At 51.2% G+C, this 16,470-nt stretch overlaps 1 protein-coding gene across 1 annotated transcript; it reads left to right on the top strand.

Annotated features, from left to right (window-relative positions):
* The first annotated feature begins 4,609 nt into the window (after window positions 1-4,609).
* On the top strand, window positions 4,610-5,482 carry LOC123065582 (uncharacterized). The gene has a single exon (XM_044488833.1). It carries the CDS (start codon window positions 4,702-4,704, stop codon window positions 5,260-5,262), a length of 561 nt encoding a protein of 186 aa, XP_044344768.1. The 5' UTR covers window positions 4,610-4,701; the 3' UTR covers window positions 5,263-5,482.
* The last annotated feature ends 10,988 nt before the right edge of the window (window positions 5,483-16,470 follow it).

Genomic DNA, 16,470 nt, shown 5'->3' with positions numbered 1-16,470 from the left:
AGCTCGTCGGGGCTGTCACATTGGCGGAGCACCATCCGCGTGCGAGCGTCCTTAACAGAAAAACCACATTCGTCAAATTCAACAGTGACCGGATTTTCACGTGTAAGAGAACGAACGGAAACAAGATTTTTAATAAGTTCAGGAGAAACAAGAATATTAGACATGGATATAGGAGTGGAGTTAGACGGAAAATATGTATGTCCAATATGGGTGATGGGAAGAGAAGAACCGTCACCGACGGTGATGCGGTTGGAGGTGTGGACAGGATGGGCAGTGTGGAGGTTACCGGGATACGCCACCATATGAGCGGTGGCGCCACTGTCCATGTACCAATCGCCGCCGCCGGTGTAGCTGGACGGGGAAGGAGCGGTGTGGAGAGCCGCCAGAAGAGCCGGGTCCCACGGTGCCGGCGGGAGGGGCGGCGCAGCCGTCAGGGACAGCAGCGGCGGCCCACCTGGCGGCGGTTGCTGCCCGTAGGGCGCTGCATAGGGCTGCGGTGCGGCGTAGTACGCCTGGTGTGACGGAGGCCGAGTGCCGAGAAGGCCCGGAGTAGGGGCCCGAGGAACTGGCATGGAGTAGGCGTGGACAACGCCGGTCCATGGGTTCTGGCCGGCGTACCACGGAGCCGGCGGAGGGGCCTGCTGCTGCGGGCGAGGTGCTCCTCCCTGAGCACCGCCGCCGCCCCCTGCTTGCGGCCACCCCGGCGTCCGCCGCGACGACCCCCCCCATTGGCCGCCGGCTGGGGCGGCGGGAAGGGGGCAGCTGGGGCGGGCGCGAAGGCAGGCGCCGCCGGCTGGGGCGGCGTCGGGCGGGGCGGCTGTGGGGCCAAACCCCCGCGGGTGCCGGCGACAAGGGCGGTGTGGGTCGCGCGTGTCCGTGCCACCCGCATCCGGCGCTCCTCCAGCTTGAGGTATGCGACCACCTTGGCGAAGGTGGACTCCGGGATGAGGGTGAGGTTGGAGGCGGCGTTTCCGAAGTCCTCGTTGAGGCCGCCGGAGAGGGTGCTGATGAGGAGCTCATCGCCGATCTTTTCCCCCAGATCACGGAGCTCATCGGCGAGCTTCTTGAGGCACATGCAAAAATTATCGATGGACGAGTCAAGTTGCTGGCACCCGTAAAACTCACCATAGAGGAGGACCTTGCGCTGTAGCCGATTGTCAGTGAAGAGGCCGTTGAGCTTGGTCCAGACCGCATAGGCGTCGTCCTCGTCGTTCACCACGGTGTGGAAGATGTCGCTGGAGATGGTGAGGTAGAACCAGCGGATGATGGTGGCGTCGAGGATCATCCACTCCTCGTCGTTGATCATGAGCGCCGAGTCCACGGTGCCGTCCACGTGGCCGTGCAGGAGGTACTCACGGAACACAAGCGAAAAATACCGCTTCCAAGCGGAGTAGGAGGCGGTGGTGTGATCGAGCTTGACCGGAATGCGCTCATGGATGTTGAGGTCGCGGACGAGGGTGACATCGGGACCGGCGAACGGGTTGGAGACGGTGGAGGAGGAGGAGCTCATGGTGGTTCGGCTCGGGTGGTGGAGGACGGCGCGGGTGAAGGGAAGGGAGGAGGGCGGCGCGGCGCGGGGAGGGAGGGAGGGGCACGGCGCGGGTGGAGGGAGGCGGAAGCGGTTCGGTGCGGCGGCGGCGGCCTCGGGGAGGAGGCGGGGAGGGCGGGGCGGCGGTGACCAGGGGCGGCGGCGGCGGCCTGAAGAAGGGCGGCGGCGGCGGCAGCTGGTGACGGCGGCATGGAGAGGAGGAGGAGGCGGCGGCGGCGGCTAGGGTTAGGATCGTGCTGCGATAGATACCATGTAGAAGAACAAGATATGGGCTGTGCAATCTCGATGTATTGATCAGTGCACCAGGCACATATATATAAGTATAGAGGTGGGCCACAACATCAACTATACAAGGAAACAGAAGATAGGCCCTACACACATATACACGTACACAATATATTCAACAGACCCAACATCATCTTGTAGAAAGAGAGCCACTCATCCTGACTGATTAACTTGTACTCCCTCCCTAACTTAATATAAGACTTTCTTGGCACTGTCATAAACCCTAAAAACTCTAAAACGTCTTATGAAAAGTTACAGAGGGAGTAGCTAGCATGTCAGATCCATCAAGAGATGCGCCAATCAAACACAGTGTAGGCACAAGCATACCGCCAGGTGTAAATTCTGAAACTCAACACATCAGGCCAGAGTCAAGTTCCAGATGAAACTTTATCGTACCTGCCAACAACTAATTTTTTTTCGACAAAGGGTGCTTTTTTATTGACTCATAGTGTAGCATCGAGGGATACAATCATAATGAGTACACACCCGGCCTCTGCACAACTAGGATGCACACAGCCAACACAACACACGCACCCACACGATCACTTCGGCAAAGAGCAAAGTCATAAAAGACCAAAGCTATGCCTAGGTGGAGAAAAGAAAACCCGAAGAATTGAAAGCAACGATAAACGGTATACAACAGTGACCATCGGCGTCAACCATCTCTTCACAACACAAGGACTATGAGAAAGGCTCTTCAAAAGCGACGCCTCAAGGAAGGGAACGACGTTCAAGCGCCGCCGTCGCCGAATCCAACCACACCAAGGTTAGATCATGGGTTTTCACCCTGAAGATGTTGTCCGAGCCAATTCCAAGCAATGCCCTCATCAGGATAACGAGGCAAAAGAACGTCGCCATTGCCAGATATGACCAACTAGGGTCAAACCTATGGTTTTCACCACGGAGCTCGAGACTAGGTACTACAAAAGTACCAGCCAATCGAAGTAGTCTTGTGTCGTCTCCTCCACTTTCCTCGATTCCAGTAGTTGCATATGCGCACGGTCCTTGTGACGAGGGATGCCCACGCCCGTACGAGCAAGCTGATAAGATGAGACAAGATCTTCTCTCGCCACCATCTGACGAAGACTTTGACGGGGAAGAAGGACTGTCGGCACCACCAAAATCCCGGGATGGGGACACTTTGAAGGCCTACACATCCTCACAAGTAGCAGTTGTTGACTGATCTGTATCAGACGGCAGCTCCACGAGCTGCCACTACCTCCGCCGTCCTCGCCAGTGGACGCAGATCATCCAGGTTGAAGCTCTTCAGGTAACAGTCTAGCCCACAACCACACAGCAGCCTGTGGACCAGATTCACGGCCGAACCTAGTTATCCCAAGCCATGCTTCCGTCAGATACGTGGAGCGCCGAGCCGCCGCTGCAGCATCAACCTTCACAGCCGCCAGCCGCCATCTGCATCTCGTCGAACACGTTGCCCAAAGATCCACGGGAACGGAACCCCGCCGCCGCCGTCAGCCTCCCGGGCAAGGCCCGATGACGCCGACCGGCGGCGGCGAGGGGAAGGCGCACAGGGACGACGCCGGAAAAAGCGGATCGAGCGCCGCCCGAGTCGCCCAGGCGGACGACGCGGGGGCAGACTGGACCAGCTAATAGTATGTTGAAACTCGACCGAGTACATTTTTAAACTATAGTTTAATATAAAAGATAAAAAACAGTATGAAAGAATGTTTTCAGGGAAGTCCAATGATGCATCAAAAGTCAACACTATATATGAAGTTAAATCAAATATTGCAACGTACGTTGACTTTAAGTATAATACTCGTTCATGGACCATCCGCTTGCATATCTCTCAGTTCCACCGTATGTGCCCTCGCAAATCACCGAGGTCACCACATTTAGGGTTTCTTGAACATTTGCGTGGGGCAATTATGATGCGGCAATGCTACACGTACAAACGATTTACAGGCTTTTACAGGATTGTTAATCTTGATTGGTCAATAGATGAGCGGGGCGGCCTACCCTCCTGAAAATCAGGGGAGGAGAGGTTTGTGATTGGTTGTTAGATGGAAGAAGCGTGTAAAAGCGTGTAAGTCTTTGTATGTCTAGCATTTTTGATTATGATGTCGACAGTGTTCCAGAAATCCAGCCAAAAGCCGAGACCTTTGCAATCAAACTGGGGGAAACGCTGCCGCTCGATGGACCAGACCGTGCCTTGTGGCTTGTCTTTCCAACCAAAAGTCGGAACCACCCTGTCGATCTCAAAGTCGAGCGGAGGACACGAACACAAGACGTCCGATCACTGATCACTGATCATCTTTTCTTGTAGCAGTACGAGTGGATTTCCAACTGATCAGCGAGTGAATTTTGGCTTGTTGGTCGTAACATGTCACTCGTCAACAAGTGGATTTTTGCTAGCTGGTCGTGATCGTAATATGTAACTGATCAACAAGTGGATTTCACGCGCGACCGCGCGGGATGATAGAGTACTATCCAAGATCATCACAGATTAACAAGTGGATTTTGCAGGGTAATGGTGCAGGTTTCTTTCTCGTCCGCAGCCCGTCCACACCGGCCGAACCGAAGCCGAACGAACGAACGAACTCACTCCCGTCCAGTGCCCGTGGCCGTGGTCGGTCGGCCCCACGCGCAAATCCAGTCGGACGACGACGCCAGCCCACCTGGCCACCACCACCCCACTCCTCACTCAGCTCACCTTTCGTCTCTTCCTCTCGCTGTTCGCACCCACCACGCCACCGTCGTCGCATCCCCCATCGCACGCGTTTGCTCACGCCACCGCTATATATCTCCCGCGCAACCCATCCCAGGCAGCGCAGCCACACGCAAGTCATCACCAACTCTCATTCCTTCATTCCTTTATCCTATCCTATCCCCGACCTCTCTCCGGCATGGGGAACTTCGCGTCCTGCACGCTGGCCAGGATCCCCGGGGCGGCCAAGGGCGCCAGGGTCGTGCTCCCCGACGGCGGGCTCAGGCTGGTCAGGCCCCCGGCGACGGCGGCCGAGCTCATGCTCGAGGCGCCGGGCCATTTCCTGGCCGACGCGCGCGCGCTGCAGGCCGGGCGCCGGATCGAGGCGCTCGCGGCTGACGAGGACCTCGAGCTCCGGGGCGTCTACGCCGCCTTCCCCATGAAGCGGCTCGGCTCCAAGGCCGCGCCCACGGACTTGGCGCGCCTGGCCGCCGTTTTCGCGAGGGAAGCTCATGGGCGGAGACCCGCTTCGGCCAAGGTGGCGGCCATCGTCGTGGCGCCGCCCGAGGTGGCTTCCGTTGCCGCCGAGGCGGACCTCGCGCCGGTGGCGACCCGGTTGGATGAGATGGCCGTGGACGACGAGGCGGCTGCGGCGGAGATCGGGGAGCTCAAGCAACGGATTAGCGGCGGTCGCTTGTCGAGGCGGCGACCGACGTTGGAGACCATACACGAGGAGAGCTACGCCGCACTGGCATGCTAAAGCTACAAGTCAAGTGGCCATCTAACAAACCGAGAGATGGCAAAGGCTTTCTCTCGTATTCCCCCCCCCCCCCCCCCCCCCCTTTTTTTTTTGACCATGTGTAAATTTGCTGCCTCTTTTTCATGTATTTTTGAGCGATGAAAGGGCAATTGAACCCAAAAATATGGTGGTGGACAAGTGATTAATGAATCAAGGAAATCCATCATTTTATTATTATCAATGAGTCAAGGAGATCGAGCAATTCTCACTTACCCATGGGCAACACTAGTATAATTCTGTTTCTGCTTTTGTTTTCTTAATAGCAATTTCAAAATTCCCTTTTGTTATAATTCAACAACGACAAACGATCTTTTTTTTTCTTTCTTTCTTTGTTGAAAGGATTCATACGTATATACAACGGCTGAGCTGCCACCCGGTGAACCTGGGCAGCCCAGCCAACAACTTTTATTGGGCGAACCAACATGTGGTTGGATGGTTAGAGGGACTGTGGTATCCTCAGCTCATCAGGGTTCAAGTCCTGGTGCTCGCATTTATTTCTAGATTTATTTCAGGATTTCCGGCGATGCACGTTCAGTGGGATGAGACGTTACCGTCGATGACGAGGTGCTTACGGTGACTTCGTAAATTTAAAGATGATATGCCGGTTCAGTCTTTCGGAGGTGCTCATAGGGGTAAGGTGTGCGTGTGTCCGTTCATGGAGGTGAGTGTATGCACATGTATATGATCGCTTGCGACTTTCATTGAAATGTTATAGTAGAACTTGACGATTTTGTTGGTGATTTCCATGGGCAAATGCGTATGTAGTTCCATGACTATTTCTTTCATGTTCTTTTGAAAGATTTTTTTTATGTATTTCTCTAAAATCTTTTCAAAGAGGGCATTTCATTATTGCATGTTTATTTTTCATCATGGAATTCTTTCGGTGTTGTTTCTTGAAAGAAAGGAAAGATTAAAAAATTATATACAGCAAGATATGCGCCAGCCCCAACAAACAAAGGAAAAATGCCAACGGTGTGGAGAGCTAGAAGTTTTTATTAGCTACTAGTTATTTGAAACTCTACATGGGCCATCGAATCACCAAATTGATAGGCTCTTGGTAAAACTTTTTATTTTGATTAAAACCCCTTGCATTGCACATTCCATATATTTTTAAAGGTACATCTTCGAGCTTCTAAATTATATTAAACTTCCTAGAGGTACATTCTAGGATAATATATTATCTCCCAGATTTTGGACATAAACCTATTTGTACCCATGGTCAATAGAACCTCCATTCTCTGTTTTTATTTTTTGAAACAGCCATTCTCTGTTTTTATCAACTTCAATCAGTTTTTTCTTCTTTTTTAGCTCAACAACAATATAATACACTGAACCCTCTTCATATGAAGGGTTTATGTATGTATGTATGTATGTATGTATGTATGTATGTATGTTAGCTACCATTTATCTCTCATTCTTGTGAAAAGGAAAACTTATTATTCATATTTCCTTTTTCCAGTCTTTCGTAAAATGAGCTTATTGTCAGATAATCACACAAAAGCTTTATGCTTGTTTTATTAAGGGTCCTGATAACGCTCACACGTGTGGCATACTAGACATCCGCTCACACACCGTGTGTGGCATGAGCAGGAGGCAGCCCACACAAGCTATGTGTGGGCGAATATTAGAATTGCCCACATGTGTGGGCACAACTGTTTCGTGTCACACGCCCAACAAGTACTATTCCCACCCCGCGCGTGTGACACTAAGCAAATATGCCCACACGTCCCGGTGCAGTTACGTTAGGTACCCGCGGGATGACGATTTAGTTGCCATCCGAGATGGCAGATGTAGTTATTCGGAATGGCAAATGCAGTTATAAAAGCATGTCAACTCTCTCTGTTTTAGTTAACTATAGTTGCCATATCTAATTTATGATAGTTGCCGCATGTAATCAAACCATAGTTGCCGTGTGTGATTAACTACTTGCCACATATGGTCAAACAATAATTGCCATGTGTGTTTACCTAGTTGCCACGTGTGGTCCAACTATAATTGCCATGTATGGTTAATCACAGTTGTCATGTGTGTTTACCCTGGTTGCCACGTACGCGCAACTGCAGTTGCCGTCTAGCAAAGAATTGTAGTTGCCATATGTGTTTACCTAGTTGCCACGTACGCACAACTGCAGTTGCCATCCAACAACGTACGAGTGTCGTGTGGGTGAAAAGCAGTTCACCCACACACGCGTGGACTAGGGGGTGGCTGTGTGGGCAGAAACTAGTTCGCCCATACAGCGCAGCTGGCAAATCACATGCTGCGGGGCGTGTGGGCGAACTCTCCAACGCCCCCACACACGATGATGCCCACGTGACACTTAGATTCTAACATATTCATTTAGGATTCATGCAAAACGGAATCAACGTGGATCAAGGCGTGTGGACGATGTGCAAACATGCCACACATGTGGGCGTTATCGTTTGGGTTTATTAATGATAATGGATCAAGGAGATAGACCCATCCTCACTTACCCATTGGCAGTAGAAGTACTAGTATAGTCTTTTTTTATTTAAGAAATGAAATAACAACTTGAAAACTTCATTTTGATGCCACTCAACAACGCAAACCGACGATCCTTCTTTGTCTAAAGGATTCAAACTACTCCCTCCGTCCGGAAACACTTGTCATCAAAATGAATAAAAGAGAATGTATCTAAATGTATTTTAGTTAAAAATACATCCCTTTTTATCCATTTTGATGACAAGTATTTTCAGACGGAGGGAGTATATAGTTTCACAAGTATTTCTCTCATGTTCTTTTAAACAAAAATATATAGTTATGCATCTCTTTCCTATCGTTTCAAAGAAGAAATTTGGTTATTGCATGTTTTTCTTGAGAACACTGAATTCTTTCCACGTTGTTTTATATATATTAAAGAAGGAAAGAAAAAAGTATTTGTGCAACACGGAATGCATCTGCCCCAACTAACAAGGAATAGGTCACAACGACAAAAAGAGCTAGAAGTTTCGATTATACAAACTCTACATAGGTCATTGCATCACTGAATCGGTAGGCTTGTGATAAAATTTTTATTTCGAGTAAAAACACGTGCGTTTGGTAGTGAATGTTTGGTTTACAACTAAAACTTGATGATAAATGTGAATGAACGCGAATAGGCAGGCGTGGATACGAGAGTGAATTGAGCGAGAGCGAGAGCGTCCCCGCCCTCCATCGTCGTGCGTCACTCCGGCGCCGGCGTCCACCGCGCCTCTCGCGTCCCGGTTCGCGCCACTCCGGCCGGTCCGGCCACCTCGTCTTCCGCCCTGGTCCCGCCTCCTTCTCTGGCACCGCCGCTTGCTGCTGCCATGGCCTCTAGCCCCAGATCTGTTTCCTCCACGGCCCGGCCGGAGGGAGAGAGGCCGATTGTTTCCGGGCTGGGGATCTCGGAGGGCTCGGCGGAGTCTGACGCCCTGCCGGCTCTGTCCAAGAAGGAGCTCTGGCGGCTCCGCCACGGCGAGGGGAACCAGGCGGGTCCCTCCAGGGCCAGGCATGGCGGGCCGCCGCCGCTGCGTGTGGAGGTGATCCCGGAGTTGAGTGACAAGTGCTTCAGGTGTCTTGAAAAAGGCCACTTTCGCCACATGACTGCACCAATCTGGAGGTCTGTTTCCGGTGTGGGATGCCTGGCCATGGCTCCCGTGACTGCAAGCGACCCAGGAGCCCGTCCTTTGCTGATGAGCTCATGCGTGAGGCTATCGCCAAGGTGGCTCGCCGCGCCTCCCCGCGGGTGAGCCCGGATCGCCCGGTGGCTCGCGCGGCCGCCCCCCGCCCCCGCCCCCGTCGCTTCCGCGGGCGGCCGAGGCGGCGTGGCCTCGGCTGGCGCCTCCCAGGCTCCATGTCGCCATGGAGACGGATGAGGGCGAATCAGAAATCTGCGTGGTCCGGCGTTTGCAGTCCATGGAGGATCTGGAGCGTCGGCTGCGCTTCGCCATGGTCGCCTACATGGGCGGTGCTCGGCGGAGGCTGGCGCCACAGCGGGTGCTTGAGGTTCTGGCGGGTAAGCTCGATATCACGGAGGATCAAGTCTCGGTTCACCAGTACAGGCCGGAGGATTTCTTGGTGGTTTTTGCCTCGGCGGCGATCAGGAACAGAGTTGCGGCGTGCCCGGAGGTGGAGTTTCAGGGAGACCGGCTGCTCTTTAGGCCATGGAACCGGCAGTCGCAGGCAGTGCACTCGATCTTCGGCTTCAAGGTTTGGATCGTCATGGAGGGGATCCCGTCCCATGCTTGGGAGAGGGAGACGGCGGAGGAGCTGCTTGGGACGACCTGCAAGGTGGACACGGTGGCGCCGGAAACCAGCTCCAGGACGGATCTCTCCGCTTTCAGGCTGACGGCGTGGACTGCCGACCTGTCACAGCCCCAGTCCAGGCCTTGCTTGTCTTTGCAGTAGTATCCATGCATCATGTTTAAATTTTATGAAACTTGAAATGGGGATGCTTAAACCCTAGCACCAAATGAATTCAACTAGGGTCAAAATAAAATCTTTTTCATTGAACTCAAAATGCCCTCTAAAAGTGTTCAACATTTCTGGTTTGAGGTGGAAGCATCTACCAAAAATGGTTTATATTTTTGCAGGACATGTTTGGTCACTGAATTAAATCATATAGTATTTGCATTTGGGCATTTAAATGCTATTAAATATTTTAAATGCTCAAATAATCATAAACTAAAATGTTTACTGTTTTATATATTCTAAACAGTAGCCATGATTAGTTTCATGATTTTTGGATCGGTTTAAGTATTTTAAATAAAGCCCTAAAGACTACAGAATAATAGAAAAACTGAAACAGAAGAGAGAGAGAGGAAGCCCACCTGGGCCACTTACCTGGCCAGCCCAGCCAACAGGCCCAGCCCACCAGGGGCAGCGCTGTCTTCTTCCTCCTGCCAGTAGGAGAAGCAGCTGCGTGCCCGACGCTCGCCGCGCCACCTCTAGGCTGCCTGCCTGCGCCTCGACCCCTCCTGGAGACGCCACGCACCCCCTCCTGGCTCCCTCACTCTCCCTCGCTCCTCTCCTCCTTTGGCTCTCTCGCACGTTACCACCGAGCACTACCGTCGCCGCCGCTCACTGCCGCTGCGCCCACCGCCGTTCCCTTGCACCGTGGCCGTGACCCCGAGCTCCGCCCGGACCCCAAGCCCCTCTACATCGACCCACTGAAGCCCGGATGCCCCCAAGACGATGTCGCGGCGCTTCTTCCCCGACCACGGCCGCCGGATGCCGCCGTCCGATTCGCCCTCTCCGCCGTCTCCCCGAGCACGCCGACCTGCTCTTCGAACTCACCGTGAGCCCCTATCCATATCCTCTCTCTCCCCGTGCCCGTCCACGCCTTCTAACTACCGTGGCTGTCGGAGCCGACAGCTCCTCGCCGCCGGTCATGTCGCCACCGCGACTATGGCCGTGCAAGCACGCGCCCGAGCTCACCGCTGCACTTGCCGCACTCCCGCGAGTCGAACACATCCGTCCACGGCTCTTCCCGCGCCCCGCACCGCCCACGCCGTTGTCACCCAAACTCCGGCGCCGCCACGAGCTCGACCCCGGCGAGCTCGTTCCACCCCAGCCCCTCTTCCTTGGCTCTCTGGATGCGCAAGAGCGCGGGCTCCCTCCTGGTGCCCTCAGCGCGACCAGCCGCAGCCTGTAGCGCCGCCCCGACAAACTCCGACGAGCCACCACCGTGCTTTTGGTCGCCGGCGTCGACCGCTGACGTCGTTGCTTAATTAAGGCTAATCACCACTAATCCCTCCCTAACAGACGCTGACAGACGGGCCCCACCCGTTAGTTAACCACAGGGTTATTCCCTGTTTAATTTAAGCTAATGACCGTGGCCCCACCGGTCTGTTTGACCTTGCCACCTCAGCGTTGACCGACCCCACAAGTCAGTGCTGACCCGGCTGACGTGGCCATTGACCAGGCCCCACCTGTCATTGACACTGAACATCACTATGTCACTGACCAGTGGACCCCACTGGTCAGGTTTGACCTGGACCGTGCCTCGTTGACCTGCTGACGTCAAGATGATGTCAGGCTGACGCAGTAATGCCCTTTTCTGGATTTATTCTTTTACAGGAAATTCCGGAAATTATTGCAAACTTCTAAAATTCATAGAAATTAATCTGTAACTCCAAATGCAAAGATTTATATATGAAAAATGATCAGAAAAATCCAATCTATCCATCTGCACTAGTTTCATGCATGTTAGAGCAACTTAACCCTGCTGTTTAGATGAAATAAGTTAATGCACCTTTATGACTTCATATAATGGGTTTGCATTTGAATCTTTGGTTCAAATGGACTCATTTCAATCTGTTCTAGCTTGCATTAGCCCAAAACACATTCATATTGCCATGTCATAGCATGCATCATATTGTGCATTGCATTGATCGTGTTTCTTCTCTGTTTGTCGGTGGTGTTCCCCCTCGGTAGACGTTGCACTGACGTTGTGATCGTTGACACTGATGAAGACTCAATGCTATCTTCAGAAGTGCCAGGCAAGCAAAACCCCCTTGTTCATTTCGATACAATCCTACTCTCTCGCCTTGCTCTCTTTTACTGCATTAGGACAACAACGATTCATCTGTTACTTGCTGCGGTAGCTGAACCCCTTTATCCTCTGCATGACCTGTCATTGCCACAATAAACAGATGAAACCCACTAGCATGAGTAGGAGTTGTTTGAGCCCTGATGTGCCTACTCATTCTTGTTTGTTTGTCATGCCTGCTACTGCTTAGAGTTGAGTCAGGTCTGATTCATCGGGAATGAATCAGAGGTGTGTGAACATGTCCTACTGGGTGTGAGCTAAGTGTGTGAACACAATTTGGTAAAGGTATCGGTGAGAGGCCATGTAGGAGTACATGGTGGGTTGTCTCATTGAAGCCGTCCTCAGGAACTGAGTTCTGTGTTTGTGATCCATGATTCAGCTACTACCATGCATTGGGCCCTGAAATATGACCCCGCTCGACTTCTTATTCACCCTAGTCCTCTGTCCAGGAGTTGCAAGTAGTTTCTGGTGTTTGTAGCCTATTGGAGGCCGTGGACAGCGCTGACCATAGGGGTGGGCTGTGATGCGCTAGGTACGTGGCACGGTGTACCGGATGCCCGTTTGGTATCTCGGGAACCCTGTTCACATCGTTTGGGGCTGTGAGCGAAACTTCGGCCGGATCTCCTCATGGATGGAACCCGAATAGGCGATAAACCTGGACTAGAGACTTGAGTGTTTAGGTAGGTCGTGGTCTACACCCACGTCGGCTTTCGCTTGAAGTCTGCCGAGCACATGTCGTGTGCAGACGCTAAGTGGTGGAAACATGTATGAAGAAGTACACCCCTGCAGGGTTAATATCATCTATTCGAATAGCCGTGTCCGCGGTAAAGGACTTCTGGGTTGCCTATAACAGTTCATAGACAAGTGAAAGTGGATACTCTAAAATACGCAAGATAAGCGTGAGTGCTATGGATGGCGTTCTCGTAGGGAGACGGGAGTGGATCCATAGTGGTGTATTGATATGGTGAATATGTGGACTCGTGTGCGCCACCTCAAAAGAGTTACTTGTAGTCGTAGTTTAGGATAGCCACCGAGTCAAAGCTGGCTTGCTGCAGTCAAACTCCACCATCCCCTTTGTTGATAATGATGCATATGTAGTTAGTTCTGATGTAAGTCTTGCTGGGTACATTTGTACTCACGTTTGCCTATTTTATGTTTTTGCAGAGAGACTTCAGTCTCGCTAGTAGTTCCATGTGGACTTCGACGTTTAGCTTGTTACCTCAGCTACGATCTTGTGCCCTCGGCAGGATCTGGTAGATAGTCAGGCTTTCAAGCCTTTTTCATTTGTAGATGTCTGTACTCAGACATATTAGCTTCCGCTTGTGTTTTGACTTGTATGCTCTGAATGTTGGGTCATGAGACCTATGTTTGTAATATTTCGCTCCTCGGAGCCTATTGAATAAAATACTTGAGTTGTAGAGTCATGTTGTGATGCCATGTTGTATTTGCACATATCGAGCATATTGTGTGTATGTTATTGAAATGCTTGGTATGTGTGGGATCTGACTATCTAGTTGTTTATCCTTAGTAGCCTCTCTTACCGGGAAATGTCTCCTAGTGATTCCACTGAGCCATGGTAGCTTGCTACTGCTCCGGAACACTTAGGCTGGCCGGCATGTGTCCTTCTTCGTTCCTGTGTCTGTCCCTTCGGGGAAATGTCACGCGTTGAGTACCGGAGTCCTGTTAGCCCGCTACAGCCCGGTTTACCGGAGTCCTGCTAGCCCAGTGCTACAGCCCGGAACTTACTCGCTGATGACCGACACGTTCGATGCTGGGTCATGGATGCCTATCCCAGTAAGTCTGTGCCACTTTGGGTTTACGACTAGCCATGTCAGCCCGGGCTCCTTTTCATATGGATGCTAGCGACACTATCATATACGTGTGCCAAAAGGCGCAAACGGTCCCGGGCAAAGGTAAGGCGACACCCGTGGGGATACCGTGCGTGAAGGCCGCAAAGTGATATGAGGTGTTACATGCTAGATCGATGTGACATTGAGTCGGGGTCCTGACAGCTTTGGTATCAGAGCTTGACTGCCTGTAGGATTACCAAGCCAAACTGGTCGAAGTTGAGTCTAGAAATGCTTTAGTTATATGTAGGGGAATTGATTGTGGGATGGAACGTAAGGCTCTTTTTACTCCTTATACCTCATGGCCTTCTGATCTGAGTCATCCTCTTCTTTTCTACGGGGTTTAAGAACTAGGCCTTCTCATCTATCTATCAGGATGACGTGTTACTAATCCATAGACTTATAGGATTGGTAGTTTCAAGCCTCAAATCAGTTTCTACTACTTTTAATATGTTCTCAGTTGAACCAGAACCTTGATATTGTGATATTAAGTGGTTATGCCACCATTTTTTTCAGGATGTCTTAAATCATTTCGAGCATTTACAGCCGTTATGCTGTCCGAGTCATCCCAGGTTTCTAAATAGTCTGAAGCATTTGCAAAATCCCTTCCTCCCGTTCCGATGTCCCTTTGGGCCAGATTAACCACACCAATTGCTGAGTTGAGGTATTCTATTGCCTCGACATATATGTTGGAGCTATTATTATGACCCTAGGTGTTTTAGGGAGTCACCTAGTGATTTAGCTATGTTATGTGTTCCCAGTGTGATCATTCTGGCCAACATTCTCGAAAGCATCCTGTGATGCTATTTAGTTAGTAGTCATTCTATTCCTGGGTTTTGAATCCGAGACTCACCCTACTTATCTCATGTTGATAGTCTTTGCTCGTTCCTTTAGGATATTAGTAACCTTTGTATTATTCCTCGTGGTCCGTGGTACTTCCTTCTTCCAAATACTATGAACCGCTTATGGCAGAAGTTTGTTGGATCAAAAGATCACAACAGGAGTGCTCGTGATGAGTTCTCCAATTTATATTGTGACTCTGCCAGTTCTACCTTTCCGCATGGATTATCCGGAAGAAATTTGTTGAACTTGGTTCGACATACTAATCTATGCATCCACAACTCAGAAAATCATATGTTCCTTTGAGTTGTTCCCCTTTAGTTGTATCCTGACCTTCGTCTATCGATTGATAGTCAGGAGTAGTCGTGCATTCGTGTTCATCGATGCCTTTTACTTCTGTGGTCCGTCAAGCCATTCTATTCGGAGTGACTAGGAGAAACAAACTCCAGTACCTTGTCCATTTCTAGGATTGGGTCAAAGCAGTTGTACTCCGCAGATCAAATTGCTAATCTAGCTTTTGCTCTGTTCTACCTTGGAGTATTACCATCTTTATATCAAGAATGTCATGGGAATTGCACACCATCCTATGAACTCTTGATACAGTGATACTTCTTGCCATCATTGTTCATTCCTCGGTCTCCATGTTATTGTAACCGGAATGCCGACAAGTGAATTGTGGTGTGTGAAATCAATATTGCTAGCAACTCCATTGCTTAGCCGCGGTACTACCGCTGCAGGTTGCGGTACTACCGCATGTGCAGCTCTGGCCAGATGAAGGCATGTTGCACAGGGCAATGAGCGATAGAACCGCCGGAGCGGTACTACCGCGCGCCCCTACGGTACTACCGTAAGGCAGGCAACACTAGGCGCAGAGAAGGCACAGACGTAAAAAAATTACTTCCGTACCTACTTCCGCTGAGGGAGGACCTACGCAAAACTCCGGCACGGTACTACCGCACACGAAGGGTGGTACTACCGCGTAGTGCACGGATGTAAAAAATTACATCCGCCCCTACTTCCGCTCATGCTGCTAAGCCTGGCCAGAGCCCATGGTACTACCGCGCTTGCGGCGCGGTACTACCGCATAGGGCACGGATGTAAAAAAATTACATCCGCCCCTACTACCGCTCGAGCAGCTGCGCCTGGCCTGAGGCCACGGTACTACCGCTCCCACAGAGCGGTACTACCGCGAGGGCCTGCGGTACTACTGCTCCGGAGAGCAGTACTACCGCATGCCCCAAATCAGCAACACTAGGAGTCCTTCATTTTGCAGAGAAGACAACAGAGGAAAACACTAAAAACCAGAACTGCCATAACTTCTGCAAATGAGCTCCGAATTGAGCAAACTCAAGCTTGTTGGATAGAGGAAGACGAGTAGCATCAAAACAGCGAAGAACCGGCAGAGCCTCCAACATCGAAAACATCATAGAAGATGCAGGGGAGGTATGCCTAACAAGAGAGGAGAGAAACCTCCAACAGAGAAGAACCGGCAGAGCCTCCAACATCGAAAACATCATCGAAGATGCATGTAGACTCCGTTTTCGATGAACTCGAGCTTGTCATGAAAATGACCAAAAGATCCAAATCTCACAAGGAGAATAACCAAACAAGAACCAATAAAGATGATGCAAGGATGCAATGGTTTGAGCTCTCTACAAACGATACGATCAAGCAACTCATCGAGAGCCCCCCTTGATAGTACGACAATCGATCCTATAACCCGGTCTCCCACAACTACCATGAGACCGGTAAAATAGAAGACCTATCAAGGGCAAACCTTTGCCTTGCACAAAGTCCACTTGAGCTAGATGATGACGATCTACTCCTCCTCAAGATGGACCACCTTTCTTGACTGCATTGGCTCGATGAAGACTAGTTGATTGCTCCCCCATACTCCACTATGAGTGAGCCACTCTTCCGCTCATCTTCACAAGTCCATTGTCACCATAATGG

The sequence above is a fragment of the Triticum aestivum genome, chromosome 3B (genome assembly GCF_018294505.1).
Source record: "Triticum aestivum cultivar Chinese Spring chromosome 3B, IWGSC CS RefSeq v2.1, whole genome shotgun sequence".
Classification (NCBI taxonomy): Eukaryota; Viridiplantae; Streptophyta; class Magnoliopsida; order Poales; family Poaceae; genus Triticum; species Triticum aestivum.
Note: the sequence above shows the minus strand (reverse complement) of the source record. Positions and strands in the feature narration are given on the sequence as shown.

What these genes read in the sequence shown, in the direction of transcription:
- LOC123065582 (XM_044488833.1), top strand. Translation starts at nt 4,702, where the DNA reads ATGGGGAACTTCGCGTCCTGCACGCTGGCCAGGATCCCCGGGGCGGCC.